The following is a 17,887-nucleotide window of genomic DNA, read 5'->3' on the forward strand; positions in this document are numbered from 1 at the left end:
TAATTCATGCACCTTTCAGAAAATTGATGCACCCTCCACACACCCTTTCAACAATTGCCACACCCTTTCAGAAATTGCCACACCCTCCACGCACCCTTCTAGCAATTGTCGCACCATTTCAGAAATTGCCGCACCCTCCACGCACCCTTTCGGTAATTGTCGCACCCTTTCAGAAATTGTCGCACCCTCCACATTTTCACGAACCCATTTGTATTTCTATACACTCGTTTGTATTTTCATTCCCTTCCCACACCTCTTTTGAGAAAACGCAACGTTTTGAGAAAAACATACCGTTATCGATATATCCATTATTTTCCATATATATCAATCAATTTTAAATTTAATTATTTTGTAAATTTATAGATTTTATAAAATAAATTTTATAAAATTTGTAGATTTTATTCATAAATTTTATTCAATCTATAAATTTTCAATATGTTTTTCAATTTTATTCATAGATTAACATTTTCAATCTGTAGTATATAGATTTTTCAATCTATAGATTTTATTCATTACAGATAAATTAATCTTAATGGGTATAGTTAAGATTGAGAAAGGTAGGCAATTAATCGACGTGAAAAGTAGATTTTATAAAATAAATTCCACGTGAAAGGTAGGTAATTAATCGACGAAATGCTACGGTAAGATTAAAAAATTAAACGAGGGGTGTTTTTGGAATGAAAAAAACAATTTGCTTAAAAAGGTAAAACGTCAAATTTATTGCCGAAAAAGGTTTAGACGGGAAAACGGCTGTCTATTTTAATTAATATCTCCACCTTTAATTAGGATTTCACTTTTTAAACTTTACTATACGCCCAAAGTACTTAATTGATTTTAAGGCCAAAGGACTTATTCCCCCCAAAGTATATTGATTTTCAAGTTTTTTTTAAAATTAATTTTAAAATTCTTATTTATTCACCTATGAGTGGTTAAAATTAATTGAATTCATTAATTATATTATTTTCTCTCCTAAATCCTAAAAACTAATAATTTTCTCTAATTTAAGTTTTCAAAAACTACATTTTTTCTCTAGGGTTTTCAAACTTTTAAATATAATTTTTTTGACGATGATCAATAATCTTTAGGCATCGTCTCTTCCTCTCCGATGCGTCCTCTCTCTGGTCGTGTTCCTTTCGACGTCGTGAGATATCATCATCGACAAAGACGACTTATCTTCGTCTAGAGAGGAAGAAGAGGTCTTTGTCAATGAAAAACATGTTTTCATCTCTGAACGAAGATAAGTCGTCTTTATTGATGACGACGTCTCACAGCATCGAAAAGAGCATGACCAAAAGGAAGACGTGTCGAAGAGAAAGAGATAGTGTCTGGATATCATCGATCGTCATCGAAAAAATTAGATCTAAAAGTTTAGAAACCCTAAAGAAAAAATACAATTTTTGAAAACTTGAGTTTAAAAAAAATTGTTAGTTGTTAGAGTTTAGGGGAAAAAAATAAAATCAAATTTAAACTTATTTTTAATATTAAATATAAAATAATAATTTTATCTTTAAAACTAATATATTTAAATGGTCATGAATCGATAAATGAGATTTTAAAAATTAACAGAGAAAAACTCGAGAAAACAATATAGTTTGGATGGAAATAAGTCCTTTGGCGTTATATTTTAATTTTCTTGTACCTCTTTGAACAATCACCATCCAATTATTTTAAAATAAAACATCAAATCAGAGGGCACCATCTAAGGTAATCTATAAATACGTTATTTTAATATTAATTTCATAAAAAATATATATTTAGTATTTAAATAAGTGGGAGCTCACCCCCAAAAAAAAAGTTAAAAGGGTAAATCTAAACTTTACATAAATACCAAAATTAATTTTTTCCTAAATTTAAAGAAAACTATTTTCAGGTTGTGGAACTATTTGACACAGGAAGAAGTCCATGCTTTCAGCTCAAAATTAGTGGGTACTTTATTTATGATTATGCCTAAAATATAATAAAGTTATTAATCTTCATACAAATTAAACAAAATAAGAAAATTACTTCAAGCAAAGTGAATAACTTTCAAGAAACGACCATACACTTTGCCTTGGCTTACTAGTCAATTAACCAAAACCATAGTTGCTCCCCCAGATTGTGCTGCAACTTCTTGAAGTCTCTTCCACATCAGCTCTCGTTGCTCTTCTACTTCGTTAGCCTTGGCTTCCTTTTCTCCAAGCCGCCTGTGGCATTCTTCAAATAAATCAGCATCCATCTCTAGGAACATTTTTTGCACATTGGCAGTAAGCCCGTGGATTGTCTGGTTCCAATGAGTGTGCAGGCTCTTCTCCAAATATTCGAAGATTATGGGGAGAATCACATTTCGGTTATCAGCAATTAAGTCTACCACGTGTTCATTATTGCACAAGAACAGAGCTCTTTCGGCAACCTGGCATGATATATAGTAAAATATGCTTTCTAAAGAAGATAACATTTTGCTACAGATGATGATGATAAAATTCTAAAACTTGTCCCTGAACAGTGTTTCAAACAAGTCAACTGCATTAAATAAGTGATAGAAGAAATGCCACCCTAAGAAGGAAGAGAAAGTAACAAGGAAATATTGAATGTTTGATTGAACAATTGCAACACTGCAAGTCGAACTACAGGGCGAAAAGAAGGTAAACTTAATCAGATTAGGCACTTCTGGCTATACATCCAGTAAAGTATGTCACTTTATGATAACAGATATAAATGATTTCCTCTCCCTCCCTCCCTCCTTACATAATTGAATACGTGGCGAAAACATTTTTGCAGGTAAGAAACAAAAAAACCTGCTGTTAGAAATGAAAAGATATACAAGAATGTGAACAGACTATCTGCAAGACAGAAGCTAGCTGCCCAGTAAGGCCCACAGGATTCCAATACAAAACAAAACATTTAAGTTCTATATTGACCATCTAAAGAACAACACATTCAAGTTCTATATTGATCATATAAAGAACACAAGATAAAGTGATAGCATTCTCCCTAAGAGAATGCGATTCTCAAACAAAATTCTACTGCAATAAGCAATCATATTACCTGTTATTGATGGAATGAACTCAAACAACAGAAACTTACTCGTAACTCAAACTCATATAAAACCAGAAAGTTCTTTGAATTTGATGTGAGCTTTAAGGCAATGTGCATGCATTTTACTGATTATATTAGTTTAACAAATTTCAACCAACAAAAACATACTAACAAGCAAATGCATACTGGGTTAATCTGTCTGCTTTCTTGTGTGCAAACCAGTAGATTTATGCTCATCACCTTTCCAATAAAACTTATATTACAAAACTAATTCTTTTCTAGTTCCTTAAATCATTATCCAAATTGGCCAAACCATAGTCTTAAATAATTATCCAAATTGCTATTGAGATTATTCTACTGATCTTAAAATGCCCTCACAGTGTCCTTCAAAATAATTAACAGACCGAGCTTTTTGCCATGTCGTAGCATGTTCATTGATGAGGTATAAGTGCAATTCAGCTAAAAAGATTCACGGAAATGTGAAAAAAAAAGAATTCTATATCTATCAACGGATAAAATAGTCTCCTAGGTCTAACCCATAATGTCAAAATATACAAATGAATGAAGCCGTCAATAATCACAAACCTGGTAATGGGGGCTATTAAGGCAGCGTCCAATCTGTCTGAATAGAGGAACCATGCACTGTTGGAACTCCGCAGGTCTTGTTAAATCCAAAACTTCTTCAAGTTCTCCAAGAAACAAAATCTCCTTTTGACAATTTAGCACTGGCCAATACTTCAACAAGCCCCTAATCACAATATCTGCCAACTTATAATCCTTATCAACAAACTGTGTTACACAATAAGTCAATTGCTGGTGGTAAATGGAAATATGTTTAACCTTATGCAATGGCAGCAGTGCCCGTACAAGAAAGAATTTATGCTCTAGATCCATTGGCGAGACAAACCCATTAATAATGCTCCCCAAAATCTCTAACAGCTCTGCAATTCCACTATGCCTCCCTGTCTCATATAGAAACCTACAGAACACATTATTATTGCACACCTAATGAAGGGTCTATAACCCATGAACTTTGCATAAATCCTATGAAGCACCATTTTCAAAAACTCCCTCTCTCGCAGATCCTCAGAATCAAAAAAGTCAATCAATTTCAAAACAAAAGTATGATCAATATACTTTTTAGCTAACTTAGTATCGTTCTCGGCCGACACAATTTGCCTCAACAAAAGTTCATACACGTACTGCAAATGTGGCCATGCAGGATCCATCAATGGATCTTCATCCTGGGGGTCCATAATATCAATCAAAGACCCTGCGTTTTCGTGTGAAGCAGGTGGCAAGCACCTGAAAATGTTAACGGATATCATCAAAAATTAAACTATCAAGCATGGCTTCATTGATTTTACTCGAATCAGATTGAAGAAATTCAACCAACTCTTGCAATGTTTTTCGCTTTATCTCTTTGTCCATTCCCAATTTCGAATTATCGTTAAAATCACATAACACGCAACAAAGGTGAGTCTTACGAATAATAAATTCAACCTTTCAGATGAAGATGCATCACGAAATAAAGGCAAGCTCTCAATCACAGCCTTTGGGACCGCCGGGTGCGAGGGAGATAGAGTCACCAGTGATGAATCCAAACTGACGACAGAAAAATGGTTCACGGTCACATTTCCATTTAGAATCGATTTGGATCCCTTTTTGTGACCGCGCTTGATGATTCTGTTGAACATTTTTCAATTCAAAAGCTTCGCCTAGAATTTTAGGAATTGTTTTTATTTACTGTAAGTTGTCGTTTTTGAGATGTTGAAAAGCCAAAATTTGGGAAATGAAAATTAGAAGTTTTTTTACGTTACCAGTTTCGGGTTGACCTGAGAGGCAAGATATGGAAAGATGAAAACCAATGGGGGCTATGAGGGTGTTTGGCTGACGAGAAAGCGAGGGAAAATTTGGAGACAAACTGAAAATTTGAGTTTCAGTTAATCAACTTCCATGCCACAAGCATAGCTAGTATGTTTTGAGAAATGTTGTTCTTTATTTAGTAGTCTTATCACGTGACAAGGGTGTGACCATTACTTTTTTTAAAATTTTGGTATATTGAATTTGACCTTCTTTAGTGAATAAATGTTTAGGTGTCAAGGTAATATACATTGTGCAATTTCGCTAATAGATTATTACCTTTTTTCAAAATTTCATTAAAATAAATAAATTTAATTTATATATTGTAATTTTAAGAAAACTCATTTCCTAAACCATCAGGGAAGCTACCGTGTAATTTACCCTACCCATACCAATAAACATTGAGGAAACGTTTCCATTCTAAATATAAGAGAAATAAACATCACGTCCGTCATGTTAAGCCTGGAGCTATACATGAGAAGGAGTTGCAAAATGTCACAGGCAATTTGAATATTGGGTTCCATAGTAAGATATTGTGCTAGACCCCTACCTGTGCATAAAAGAGAAGAAACGCAAACCTGAACATACAGCCATCAGAAGCTTAACCCACATTGTGTTAATCTTTCGACCAAGAGCTTCCTGCCCCCCAACCTCCACCACTTGCTTCTCCTTTATCTTTCCACTGACCCCAACCGGATGATTGACCACCACCATCTCCATCATTTGATTGATTCCAGGACTTGGGCGGCTTATCGTTTCTGCCTGATCCTGTTCCGCTGTTCCAACCTGAACCTTGGTTACTCCAGCTCCCAGCTTGAGCATTTCCACCGGATCCCTTGTTCCACCCAGCACTGCCTTGATCATCCGCACTTTTTACTTCTTTTGAAGGGTTAGAATCCTTCCAACTAGACCATTGACTACCACCAGTTTCGTTAGTTGTATCTCCTTTGTTCCGACCACCTGAAAATTCCTGGCTGCTCCATCCACCAGCTTGACTACCACTTCCACCACCATTTCCTGAATTCCAACCCTTCCACTGGCCCTTATCACCACCTTGGTTCCAACTTCCAGAATCATTGTTGTTCCAACTACCACCTTGATCCCTTCTTCCACGGCCTCTATGACCAAAGCCTCCTCTATCAGATCCATCCCTTCCACTAAAGCCACCTCTATGGCCCCTACCACCAAATCCTCCGCTGTCACCCCTACCTCCAAAGCCACCTCTGTCACCCCTACCTCCAAAGCCACCTCTGTCAGATCTGCCTCGACCTCCAAAACCTCCTCTACCATATCTGCCTCTACCTCCTCTATCACCACTTGTTCTATTATCAAAAGTATCTGTTTGATCTTCGTTTCCAGAGTTCCACTCACTTTTCTTACCCCAATTAGAACCCTGATTAGCATCACCAGATCCTGAGCTCCAATTACGTTTTTGACCCCAACTAGTCTCTTGGTTTGCATCGCTGGGTCCAGAACTCCAGCTGCCCTTTTTGCCCCAGTTGGAATCTTGGTTTGCATCACCAGATTCAGAGTTCCACTTACCTTTTTGGCCCCAACTGGAATCTTGGTTTGCATTACCACCAGAGCTCCAGCTGCCCTTCTTATCCCCAGTTGAATCCTGGTTGGCATCACCAGAACCTGAGTTCCATTTCTTGCCCCAATTAGAATCCTGATTTACAACAGCATCACTAGATCCAGAGTTCAAATTGCTATTCTTGCTCCACATAGAACCTTGGTCTCTACTAGAATCGTTCACATCTTTGAAACCAGCACTTTGACCCCATCCAGTTATGGAACCATCTGAAGTTTTTCTATTATTCCAACCATCTCTTTGATCATTCACTTTGTCAGCAGAAGATTCTTTATTCCATCTCCCACCTGATCCAGAACCTCCCTCAAATGCCTGTGGCTTCTCCCAGCTTTGTCTTCGATCCTCTTGCTTGCCCCGTGAAGATCCTCCATCTTGCTTGCCCCAAGAAGACCCTCCATCTTGTTTGCCCCAAGAAGATCCTCCATCTTGCTTGCCCCGAGAAGATCCTCCATCTTGATTGCCCCAGGAACATCCTCCAGCCTGCTTGCCCCATGATGATCCTCCATCTTGTATGCCCCATGAAGATCCTCCATCTTGCTTGCCCAATGAAGATCCTCCCTCTTGCTTGCCCCATGAAGATCCTCCATCTTGCTTGCTCAATGAAGATCCTCCCTCTTGCTTACCCCAGGAAGATCCTCCAGCCTGTTTGCCCCATGATGATCCTCCATCTTGTTTGGCCGAAGAAGATCCTCCATCTTGTTTGCCCCATGAAGATTCTCCATCTTGTTTGCCCCAAGTAGATCCTCCGTCTTGCTTGCCCCAAGTAGATCCTCCGTCTTGCTTGCCCCAAGATCCTCCATCTTGTTTGCCCAAAGAAGATCCTCCATCTTGTTTGCCCCATGAAGATCCTTCCTCTTGCTTGCCCCGAGAAGATCCTCCCTCTTTCTTGCCCAATGAAGATCCTCCCTCTTGCTTGCCCCACGAAGATCCTCCATCTTGCTTGCCGCATGAAGATCCTCCAGCCTGTTTGCCCCATGATGATCCTCCATCTTGTTTGCCCCATGATGATCCTCCGTCTTGCTTGCCCAAAGATGATCCTCCGTCTTGCTTGCCCCAAGAAGATCCTCCGTCTTGTTTGCCCCATGAAGATTCTCTATCCCGATTGACCCAGGAAGATCCTCCAGCCTGTTTGCCCCATGATGATCCTCCATCTTGTTTGCCCCATGCTGATCCTCCATCTTGCTTGCCCAAAGAAGATCCCCCCTCTTGCTTGCCCCAGCAAGATGATCCTCCATCCTGTTTGTTGGGCTGCTGATCTTCTTTATTCCATGTACATCCTCCATCTTCATTGCCCCATGAAGATCCTCCATCAGGTTTGCTGAGCTGTTTATCAACTTGTTTACTCCAAGAAGATCGTCCATTTTGTTTACCAGAAGAATCTCCATCTTCAACCATATCTTTTCCTTTACCCCATGAATCCGGTTGGTTTTTCTCAGCAGTTGCACCACCCCAACCGCTAGAGTTTTCATCAGTGCTCTTGGCTTTGTCCCAGGCGTCTGATTTTTTCCAGGTATCCTGATTATCATTTGCATCATTGTTTTTCCCCCACTTGGTTGAAGTATCAATACAAGGGTCAGCAGGGCCTTTTGCGTTACCCCAGTTATCATGAGAATCATGCAAAGAACTGGTTTGATCTCCACTGGGTACAACTGATTTACCCCAGCTGCTAGATGCATCACAGTGGGAGCCAATGCATTTTGCAGTAGCTTTGCTCCAACAGTCTTCATTCTTCTCATCGGCCTTTGCTGCACCCCAAGATGAATTTTGGTTAGCAGTTGCCTTAGACTCCCATGCAGAGTCTTCCTCTTGAAGCTGCAACCACAAAAGATTTCACAGTATTAAAATTATTTAATAAAGTGTGCTCACAAACATGAGAGAGTTGAACAGAGTTGAAGACTAACCTTAGTTCCAGAAGCAGGAAAACTAGGCCAAGAGCTCCTGCCATATCAGACTAAAAGCATGAGTATCAAGGGGAGAAGAAAAGGATTACTTGGAGCAAAATCACAAATTAGTTACACTTTCTAAAGGAAAATTTTATAGTTACTCATCAAAATAGAAATAACTAACACAGGTTAATAAAATAGGTATTTAAATGTGTCAAGCATTTAATTCTGTTAAATCAATAACAAGTTCTACAACTCTCACTCTTTAGAGCTATATCCCAATACATCAGGCTGGTGGTGGCCATTGTTGTTTAGCTCAGTTTGTATTGTGTCATACGAGGAATCAGATATATATATAGTGAGAATAAACACCTTTTTACTAAAAATAGAGTTTATCAGGCATACTATAATGGGTGATCTACAAGAATTTCCACATTATATGTAGCTATAATGCAAAACAGAAATGCCATTTTAGCAGATAATCAGTAACTTGAAACTATGGACAACCATCAAAATGCACAAACATTAGACCAACCAACAAAATATTCAGCAAAATCAAAAAGCAAAATAACAGTTAAATTGAAGTTAACCAGAGAAAATCCAGGCAAAGCTTACTGACAATCATTATGTAGACAATCAAACACCAACTACAAACAATATTTTACCTTTCACCAGACAAACCTTCAGCATTCCATCTCTCACCCTCTGATGATGTGCCTGCTCCATTCATCCAACCTGCTGTCCCAAAAGAGAAAAGGAAAAATGAGAATGTATCAAATCCTTAAGTAAAAGATGAACTCAGAACTCTCATAAATAAAACTGTTAAATATAATGCAAAACAGAAAGACCATTTTAATAGGCGTTCTACAAGAATTTCCACATCATATGTGATAGTTTCCCACAGTGTCTCATTGTGATATACTAATAGGACAAAACAATAAACAGAAAAGTTGAGGCAGAAACAATTTCCTGAATATTTCCCCTTCAAGTTACAGAGTAATAAACCTATACTATGTGAAATAAGGGATACCCACCTCCTGAGGAACCTTCAGCTCCCATCAGATCGAATGGTTTAAATGAACCAGAGTCTGGATCATCACTTTTAGAAAGAAGGAAACAACGCATCAGAAAATTTCCAAAATCGTTAAGGAAAAATATTTTACCAGCATGTGTATTGACACAGATAATTTACATTATATGGAAATCATATACCTTGTAGAAGTTGCAAAGCTCTTTCCACGAACCTCAGCAAGGTGCTCACCTTTAACTGCACAAACATGAACATATCTGGACACGTTAAGAAGTGATACACATTCACATTTACCAGAAGAAGACTCTTGATTTACCTGTAAGGACCTTCTGCTGAGAATCCAGCTTCACAGTAATTTCTGAATAACGTATTGCTATAACACGACAGAGATACCCTTTCAAAGGACCGACTCGGATTCTCAATGTTTGGCCGACTGAAAACATTCCATCTTTATCTCGTTTTACTGCAATTAAATTTAGCAATTATGAAAGGCATAAACATTGTCTACTACAATGACAACTTACTGCTACAATCATTAAACACTTTTAACATATAGTTACCATTGAATTCCTTTGCTTCCCACGGTTTCTTAGAAGATGGAGGAGATTTGGGAGAACAATCTAGTTCTTCAAAAGTGGAAGCACCAGATCCACCACCCTGCATTATGAGGAAAGTTTATCTTAGAGTACATATGGGTAAACGCACTGACAACAGATGATGAAGAGAAATTAGAGTCCCAAGGAAATTTTAGAGACTTCAAACCTTTCCATCACATGCATCAGTAGAAATTTTTATTTTTTCACAAAGTTGAGACTTGGCGCAGAAATAACCACCGTTTTCAGTTTCATTCTCATCATATAAAAATATGATCCCCCTGTAGATTTGCCTGACAATACCTTGCCTATCCTGCAAAGTGCCACAAAGTAGTCAAAAGCCAGCACACCTTTTCATGCATATCAACTACATCGAAATAACAAATATTAAATCTTAATTGCAGATAGGGTCAAACCTTAGTTGGACCTTCCAAAACCCTGACATTATCGTTAATAGATATGATATTATTGTGCTGATCTAAAGAAGTAAATTTCATATCCACGGGTCCAGCTTTTAGCATGCGCCGTTCAACAGGAACTACAGAAGGTCCTTCTGGACCTTCCTTCAGAATCTGAAATGTCAAATATAAGGTAAGTGGTCGACAAGACAAGGATGCGAATATATTATTAACTATCTACCTTGTAGTGATCGTCTTTCTCCATGTTTACAATAAGACCAAAGTCTTTGCGCCTATAAGAGCAAGAATATGTAGGCAAATACAAATCAATATAGTGATTCACAAAATATTTGCTATACTATGCAGGTCTATGCATATTTAAATTACTTACCCAAAGCATACTAATTCATAGAGTTCAAAACTGTTCCCAAGGCTTGATCCCGATGAGCAATCTCCTTTACCACCCCCTTTGTCCATTATTACAGTCCGCTTTTTCTTTTGTTCACCATAAATCTGTGAAAGCCACTCCAAATCAGCAGATTCATTTCTATCAGGTGGCATAAACTTCAGGAGTTCCTCATCTGAAGGCACAACACCCCAGCAATTTAATGAGTCAATTGACACTCTTTTGTATAAATATCCATCCTTAAGCATCATCCCATCTAGAATCTCGAAAGCTTGGCCGGTTTCACGGTCACGTCTATATTGAATGAGTGGCCGAAACTCACTGGAAAGGAAAAAAATAAAAAGTAATCAGGAGCTTTGCACCCCAGATGTACCTAAAAATAAGAGATTCATGAAACTCACTCAAGTTCATTTGAACTGATCAATCTTGGTGCTGCCGTGGCATTTTTCTTTAGACTAACTCCCCCACCCTATTATGATTAAATGGATTATTGCCAGTAGACTATTGCAAACAAGATATGAATGAACAGATTATGATCATGCGAAAAGCCACCACATATTTCATACAGAAAACTCTTCGGATATGACTGTCAAAGGTCAGTAATTATCAAGTGCTCATAAGTCTCTGACCCAAACAAACCATTACAATCATGATATTAAAATGATTAGACTATGTCCACCACACAATACCTACCATTCAAAATAAGCACTGACACACAGCATAATCAATCCTGTCATGAATGTCATCTCTTAATAACTAACAGCAATAACTCAAAACCTCATCTTTTCGAAGCCCATTACCAGTAGTTGCTTATGGGTTGATCCCAAAAATTGTATTATACAGCAAAACAAGTCATCTTTATTATTTTTCCAACCGTAGAATGCATACCAACTTGAAGGATTCATGCTAACATCCCATTCAATAAAAAGATCTTCCCTTCAAGGCTAGACAAGTTCACTAAGAAGCTGCTTCAAGAAAGATAATCCTCAAGAGTAAGGCACTACTTTTGAAAAAAAAGAGCAACTAAATCAGTGGCTCTTCACCAATTTATCCACACAGCAAAAAAATTCCTCCCATTCTGTTGCTCAACTCCATTCCACTAAGACCGTTAACATGTTAAAGACTAAGGTAGCATGCCTTCATCTATTTATACCATACTGTAGTTATAATAGCAATAAACATCACCTGCAAAAAACTACAAAGCAAACTTAAAAGGCAAGAAATTTTAATTACAAATTTTGCCGCCAATGCTTGCAAATCAATTCTTGGGATTAGCTTCACAGTTGCTCTTTTCCGTGCATTGTTCACAGCCACAACCTAAAAAATATTTGACTTAGTAAAATACTAAAATCAGCCAGAAATTTAATCATCCTATCCTAAAAATATTACCTGCGCCAAATCCCCCTTATATTTTCCACTCTTCACATAAGCCCATGTGCCCGCAGAAACTTCATTAGATTTAATGCGGGTAGAGAACAGATGTGAAACTTCATTATGTGGAACTGGAGCCACTCTTGAAATATATATACCAGAAAGTCCTTTACACGCCTAAGTGTAAAGTCAAACATGGGTAACATTACAGCAAATGTATTTGTACAGTTAATAACCAAATCATAGACACTGACCAACACCCAATATGTAAAATACCTCATTTACATCAGATTGTTTGTCAGCTTCAATGAAAATAAAACCCTTAACGTGATCAATGGAAAATGCAGATATTATTTGCAATTTGGTGCCGAATGATTGCAAATCGACAAACTTCTGCATTAGACAAAAAGCCGAGTGCCTCTCACGTCCAACCTATGGTTAAGAAATATCAAGTGAATATATGAGAAACAAGAAAACAAAAAAAAAAGTATAACTAAGGAAACCAATCAAAAATTCCATAGAATCAATTCTAAAAGCAATACTCCAAGTATCATACCATGCATTTGACCTTCCAGACGATAGGATCCTTATGATAAGCCATATGATAATTATTGTCAACCAATCTTTTGGTCTCATAGTCATCTTCTGCATATCTGACAAAATTAGAACCGTCCTTGTAACGTTCTTCCATCAATTTGTCAAATTCCACCTCATCCATCTCCTCTTCCTTAATGAATGGAAGGTTATAAGTTTTTCCCTGCTCATTATTTACTTTCTGCTGTGCAGCAACTTCTTCTTGCATAAAATCTATTCTCACAAATTCAAAAGAGGGGTCTCAGTTAAATAATTTGCACAAAGTGGGCAATGTCCTAAAAACTTCAGAACTTACATTATCAGAAACAAGATAAGTAAAAGGCACAAGAAACAAATAAAAACAAAAACATGTTAAGAATACTATTTAACCCCATGAAGCACCTATTGCAGAAAATTTTGAAAACAAAAAATCAATCATCATAATATCATTTAACGCAAAAAAAAAAAAAAAAAAAAAAAGCTAACCAAGGGGAACACTCTAAACCTACATAAAACCACAAATTCACCAGAACCGTCACCCTTTGCAAAAGATAAAGGAACAAGGTTTCAACACAAAGAACATTGCAATTATAATTTTCCACACTAAGACACGCTCCAAAACAACCTCAAGACCCTACTTACACAAACAAAGCTGATTAATGCTATCAATTACCCTACAAATTTCCCCTAAAAATTAAAAACCATCTTGACATTATTGTTTCACATAAACAACACCCACGCTTTCATCAGAAAACCAATTCAAAACACACACACACACACAAAAATAAAAAAATAAAAAAAATACACCACATGGAATACCATCAAGCATACTAATCATCTAGATATTGCGACCCAGAAGCCCTCAATTCCCACCATTTTCAACATAAACCCTCGCAATCACGCTAAAGGGCAAATGCATATAAACACAGTATTACTTTCACTAAAAACAACGACCAAAAAAGCCCATCACTGGAATCTGGATAAACATTTTCCTAAAACAAGCTTCAAACCCTAAAATATTAATGAAAACCCATTCAACCACAAAGCAAAACTCTTAACCCTAAATAATAACACAGAATGCAAATAAAAAGTAAATAAAGAAATAAAGAACAATCTCTGGCAATATACCTTCATCGTTATAACCGCCGTCATCGTCGTCACTGGAATCAGAATCGTCATCGTCGTCCATGCCAGCAGCGTCTTCGAAGAACTGGAGAACTCCAGGGTTCTTCCTCTGCCTCCGTCGAGAGTTATCGCCGTCGTCTCCCACTCCTCCGGCGGCACCTTTTCGCTTCCGCTTGCCGTAAGTCTCTCTTCCGATGGCGATCGACTTCCCCTTGTTGTTAACCATTTCTTTCTTTTTTCCGTTTAATCAAAACGTCACAATGCTCAGCGTATGGAGCAAATGAACAAAATGTTGTGGTTATTGAGAGCGAGAAGAAAGCTGTTTGGCTCACCACTTTGTTGCAAGTGTAAGTGTGCTGGGGAAGTAAAACTGTGAGCAGGTCCTTTATTCGCATATTTCGAAGCTCTAGTCTTTTCACTAATTTGTCCTTCGTTTGCTTGTGGATAGATGTGCAATTTTCTAGCATTTCGACGAGGGCATATGTGGAAGAGAATTTGCAAAATAAATCGACCTCTACTGGTGAGAATTTTAACTTAATTTTTTTTTGACGGTTTTAAAATTTGTAGAGTAGGTGTAGGATATACCACCAACTTTTTAGCTAAACGAATTTTTTTCCGTCAAAATCAACTTATTAAAAAAATTAACATTAATGTATTTGATTTAGGTAATCACGAACCATAAAAAATTGAAAGATTAATGATATATATATATATATATATATATATATATATATATATATATATATATATATATATATATATATATATATATATATATATAATATATAAATTAATATTATAAATAATATATTTTAAATAATAATTTGATATTAATTATATATTATTTAATATCTAAATTATTAATACAATTATTACTATATTCGATAAAAATTTATTAATATAAATAATTATTATGTTTAGTTAAATGTAATAAAAGGGTGTTAATATATTATTTTATTTAAATATTTTAAAATATAATTATTTTAAATATTTTTCATACTACTTAACATATAAATTAAAAATAATAGTATTTTAATAAAAAAATTAATGAGTAAAGATAAAATTATAATAAAATATTATCTAAATCTTTTATTATTTAACAAACCAAATAAACATGTACAAATAATAACAAATAAATTACTATAAATAAAATGCCCTAAATGTAAAATAATCTCACCGTTAAATATTATGAAAACAAATAAAAATAATCTTTACATAAATCTCACTCAAACATTTAAAAGATGACAGATGATTATATTTAAAAGTTTAAAATCTTATATTTAAATTTTTATAATCTATTGAAATCCCTAGTCTCTAATGACCTTATTCACCGATACCATAATCTCATAGTTATCAAAAGTTTTAGCTTCATCCACTCATTATTTCATTGCATTTGAGTTATCATCGTTGACTTTTTTATTTGATTAATTTGTTGAAGATGTAGGACAAATATAATTGAGATTGTGATATCGTTTATAATAACATGATAATATTAATATTATTAATTACATATCTAATATACACGAATATTTCAAAAGAATAAACTAAATTTTATTTATTGACGAATAGATGATAATTTGAATTAAAATTTAACAAAAGTATTTTTTTTCAAACACATAAAAAAAAATTAATTTAACAAGAATGAAAACATTAATTAAATTTATTATCTAGAAACCTTTAGGTACTGACTTTTAACTAAAATTAAACTTTTCGTTCGCATCATGGATTAATATTGGGTGAATCAATTGTTCTTTATTCTAAACCTTGGGTGGAAATGGAATTTACTAAATTCCATAATGTTTCAACCTCCCAGATGTATAAAAAGTCAAGAACAAAAAAGCTACAAATTGACAGTAAAAATTAAAAAAACCTCAATTTCCACCACCTTGATTTTGCTTCTCATTAGCAGCAATTTCTTCTCTGAATTTCTTGTATATATCTCCGCTATAATATTTACGAGTCCTCATCACCAAAATAAACGTGACAAGAGCTCCAAAAATGTTGGCACCAGCAAGAATCGAGAAGGAGAGCCGGTAACATTGCCTCCCAATGCAAGTCAGCTCCTTCACCATTGCCCTCGTTAAACCCTTCTCGGCAAGCTGCCTCGTCGCTTCTCTATCGTAAAGTCTCCCCACAATCACGACATTGAACACGTATGACCCGAGGGGGCTGGCCAGTTGACCGCAGTTGAAAAGCGTCGAGTAGTATTTCAATCCGAAAAGCTCCGATATGATGATGAAAAGCAGCGTTAATTGAGCCCCAAATGAGAACCCAACGAGTAAAGAAGCAACGTAGACTGAACCCGGCATGGGGAATGCGATTAGAAGGTCGCCGACGGCGGAGAGAATCAGGGCGATTGCCATTATAAGAGGGCGAGGGATTTTGTATTTTAGGAGAATGATTTCGGAAACGAAGCCTGCAAAAACTCTGCCGAAGTAATTCCAAATGCTGACGAGAGAAACAAATGTCTTGACGATGTCCTGCTGATAGCCTAAAGATTCACCGATTTGGCCCAGATTGTCCATTGCAGTTAAGCTGCAGCCGAGGCCACAGAATGTCGCCAAGAAAAGAATCAACATATCAACACTTAAAAGCGCCTGCAAAATCCCATAGTCTTCGCCTCTCTTTGGCTTCTTGAAGATGTTGCCACAGCATGCAACTTCATGGTCTTCTTTGCTCTGGGTTTGTGGCTCTTCTTCAATCTCTGAAATTTCAGATTTTTTTGTAACTTCATGAACAAGAATACTTGTAGGAGCCGGAGGAGGCTGTTTTTTAAGTTTCCATTCGCTGTATTCTTCTCTAAATGCAATCAAAAGAGGCATGAAAATAAAAGCACAGACAACAATGGCGCTTCCTACATAACCGAAGTGAGAAAAATGAACTTCTTTTTGAGCTACGGTTAGCCCCATTAAACACACAGCCATGGCGATTGTGATATAAAGATACTGATAAAACACATTCATCTCATTCGGATGAGCAGAAACCTTCAGTGGTCTAATAGTATAAACAAACACTACTGAAATCACAGCCGGCAGCCACCCAATAAGAAGAATCAAAGATTTAGCATCGTTTCCGTAAATTGCAAGATAAAGTTGAGTAAAAACGGCGCCGCTTAATCCCACAAACCCCTTCATTATCCCCAGCATCATGCCTCTGCTCTCAGGAAAATTCTTAACGCAAGTGACGAGCGAGCCAGTGTTGGCGAAATTCTGAGAATTTGCCCCGATACAAATGTACATACATATTTGCCAGACCTTTGGTTTGGCGATTTTCTTCACCACGGCGAGCCAGATCATGAAATAGCCTACGAAGTTCATGGCGGCACCGACGAGAAGGACGAACCAGGGGGGTGTAAACTCCGCCAATAGGCCTGAAAGGACTCCGATATTGGCGCCGAGGTCCTTGCACGTGCTTAGAATATTGAGAGTTGTTTGATCGTAGCCCAGAGTTACTTTAATCTCTTTGGAATAAACGCCGAAGAGATAAGTTGCGCCGGCGCCGGCCATGATTAAAAAAGAAGCGAACATCATGAACCATCTTCCACGTAAAACTTGCAGCAAGAAGCCACAAACGGAGCCACCACTTTCAGTAGCCATAGTTGTTTCTGTAGAGTGATTTTCAAAATTGAAGAAAGAGAAAATAACAATTTGCCTTTTGGATTATTTTATGGATAAAGTTTGCGATAAATATGGCAATGAATTTGACCCAAAAAGGATTTGATGTTATCGGAATATTAAAATTCGCGTATTGAAGTGATCTGTTTCTGGCCCAAACTCAAACATAGGTGGAAAGTATGCACAGTGTCAATTGGCTTTCCATTTAATACTGTAAATAAAATCTCGTGGATTAAAACACTTACTTAATTGGTTCAAATTATTGGATTTTTTTCCTTGTAAAAGTATAAATAATTGAATATCGAGTTCCTGATTCGTCGTTCTCATTAATTTTTGACGTGATAGAGCCAATTTGATGCCTAATTTAATAAATTAAATTCAAATCAAATCAAATTCAAATAGGATAAAACTTATTTTTAGATGGG

General features: G+C 36.6%; 2 protein-coding genes and 1 pseudogene across 3 annotated transcripts; all 3 read right to left on the minus strand.

Annotated features, from left to right (window-relative positions):
* Nucleotides 1-1,906: 1,906 nt before the first annotated feature.
* Nucleotides 1,907-5,145, minus strand: LOC123192370 (annotated as a pseudogene).
* Nucleotides 5,146-5,279: 134 nt separating this feature from the next.
* LOC123192369 (protein RNA-directed DNA methylation 3) lies at nucleotides 5,280-14,222 on the minus strand. Of its 2 annotated transcripts, none has more exons than XM_044604899.1 (17): nucleotides 13,852-14,222; nucleotides 12,707-12,957; nucleotides 12,427-12,582; nucleotides 12,169-12,327; nucleotides 12,013-12,096; nucleotides 11,181-11,248; nucleotides 10,765-11,100; nucleotides 10,615-10,666; nucleotides 10,392-10,547; nucleotides 10,145-10,288; nucleotides 9,943-10,039; nucleotides 9,699-9,845; nucleotides 9,565-9,619; nucleotides 9,387-9,451; nucleotides 9,018-9,090; nucleotides 8,371-8,407; nucleotides 5,280-8,281 (listed from the first exon to the last, which is right to left on the minus strand). In XM_044604899.1, the coding sequence occupies exons 1-17, from the start codon at nucleotides 14,072-14,074 to the stop codon at nucleotides 5,495-5,497; spliced, it is 4,890 nt and encodes a 1,629-aa protein (XP_044460834.1). In that variant the 5' UTR covers nucleotides 14,075-14,222; the 3' UTR covers nucleotides 5,280-5,494. The 2 variants fall into 2 exon arrangements, with proteins under 2 accessions (XP_044460834.1, XP_044460835.1); XM_044604900.1 differs by having other exon boundaries at nucleotides 9,018-9,087; nucleotides 13,852-14,221.
* Nucleotides 14,223-15,587: 1,365 nt separating this feature from the next.
* LOC123193628 (protein NUCLEAR FUSION DEFECTIVE 4-like) lies at nucleotides 15,588-17,452 on the minus strand. Its single transcript, XM_044606691.1, has one exon. It carries the CDS (start codon nucleotides 17,442-17,444, stop codon nucleotides 15,720-15,722), a length of 1,725 nt encoding a protein of 574 aa, XP_044462626.1. The 5' UTR covers nucleotides 17,445-17,452; the 3' UTR covers nucleotides 15,588-15,719.
* Between the last annotated feature and the right edge of the window lie 435 nt (nucleotides 17,453-17,887).

The sequence above is a fragment of the Mangifera indica genome, chromosome 12 (assembly GCF_011075055.1).
Source record: "Mangifera indica cultivar Alphonso chromosome 12, CATAS_Mindica_2.1, whole genome shotgun sequence".
NCBI classification, from domain to species: Eukaryota; Viridiplantae; Streptophyta; class Magnoliopsida; order Sapindales; family Anacardiaceae; genus Mangifera; species Mangifera indica.

Coding starts and splice junctions, on each gene's coding strand:
- LOC123192369 (XM_044604899.1), bottom strand. CDS start 14,074: ATGGTTAACAACAAGGGGAAGTCGATCGCCATCGGAAGAGAGACTTAC. Junction 12,583..12,706: donor TCTGGAAGGTCAAATGCATG/GTATGATACTTG, acceptor TCTTAACCATAG/GTTGGACGTGAGAGGCACTC. Junction 9,091..9,386: donor AGCTGAAGGTTCCTCAGGAG/GTGGGTATCCCT, acceptor CTTTTGGGACAG/CAGGTTGGATGAATGGAGCA.
- LOC123193628 (XM_044606691.1), bottom strand. CDS start 17,444: ATGGCTACTGAAAGTGGTGGCTCCGTTTGTGGCTTCTTGCTGCAAGTT.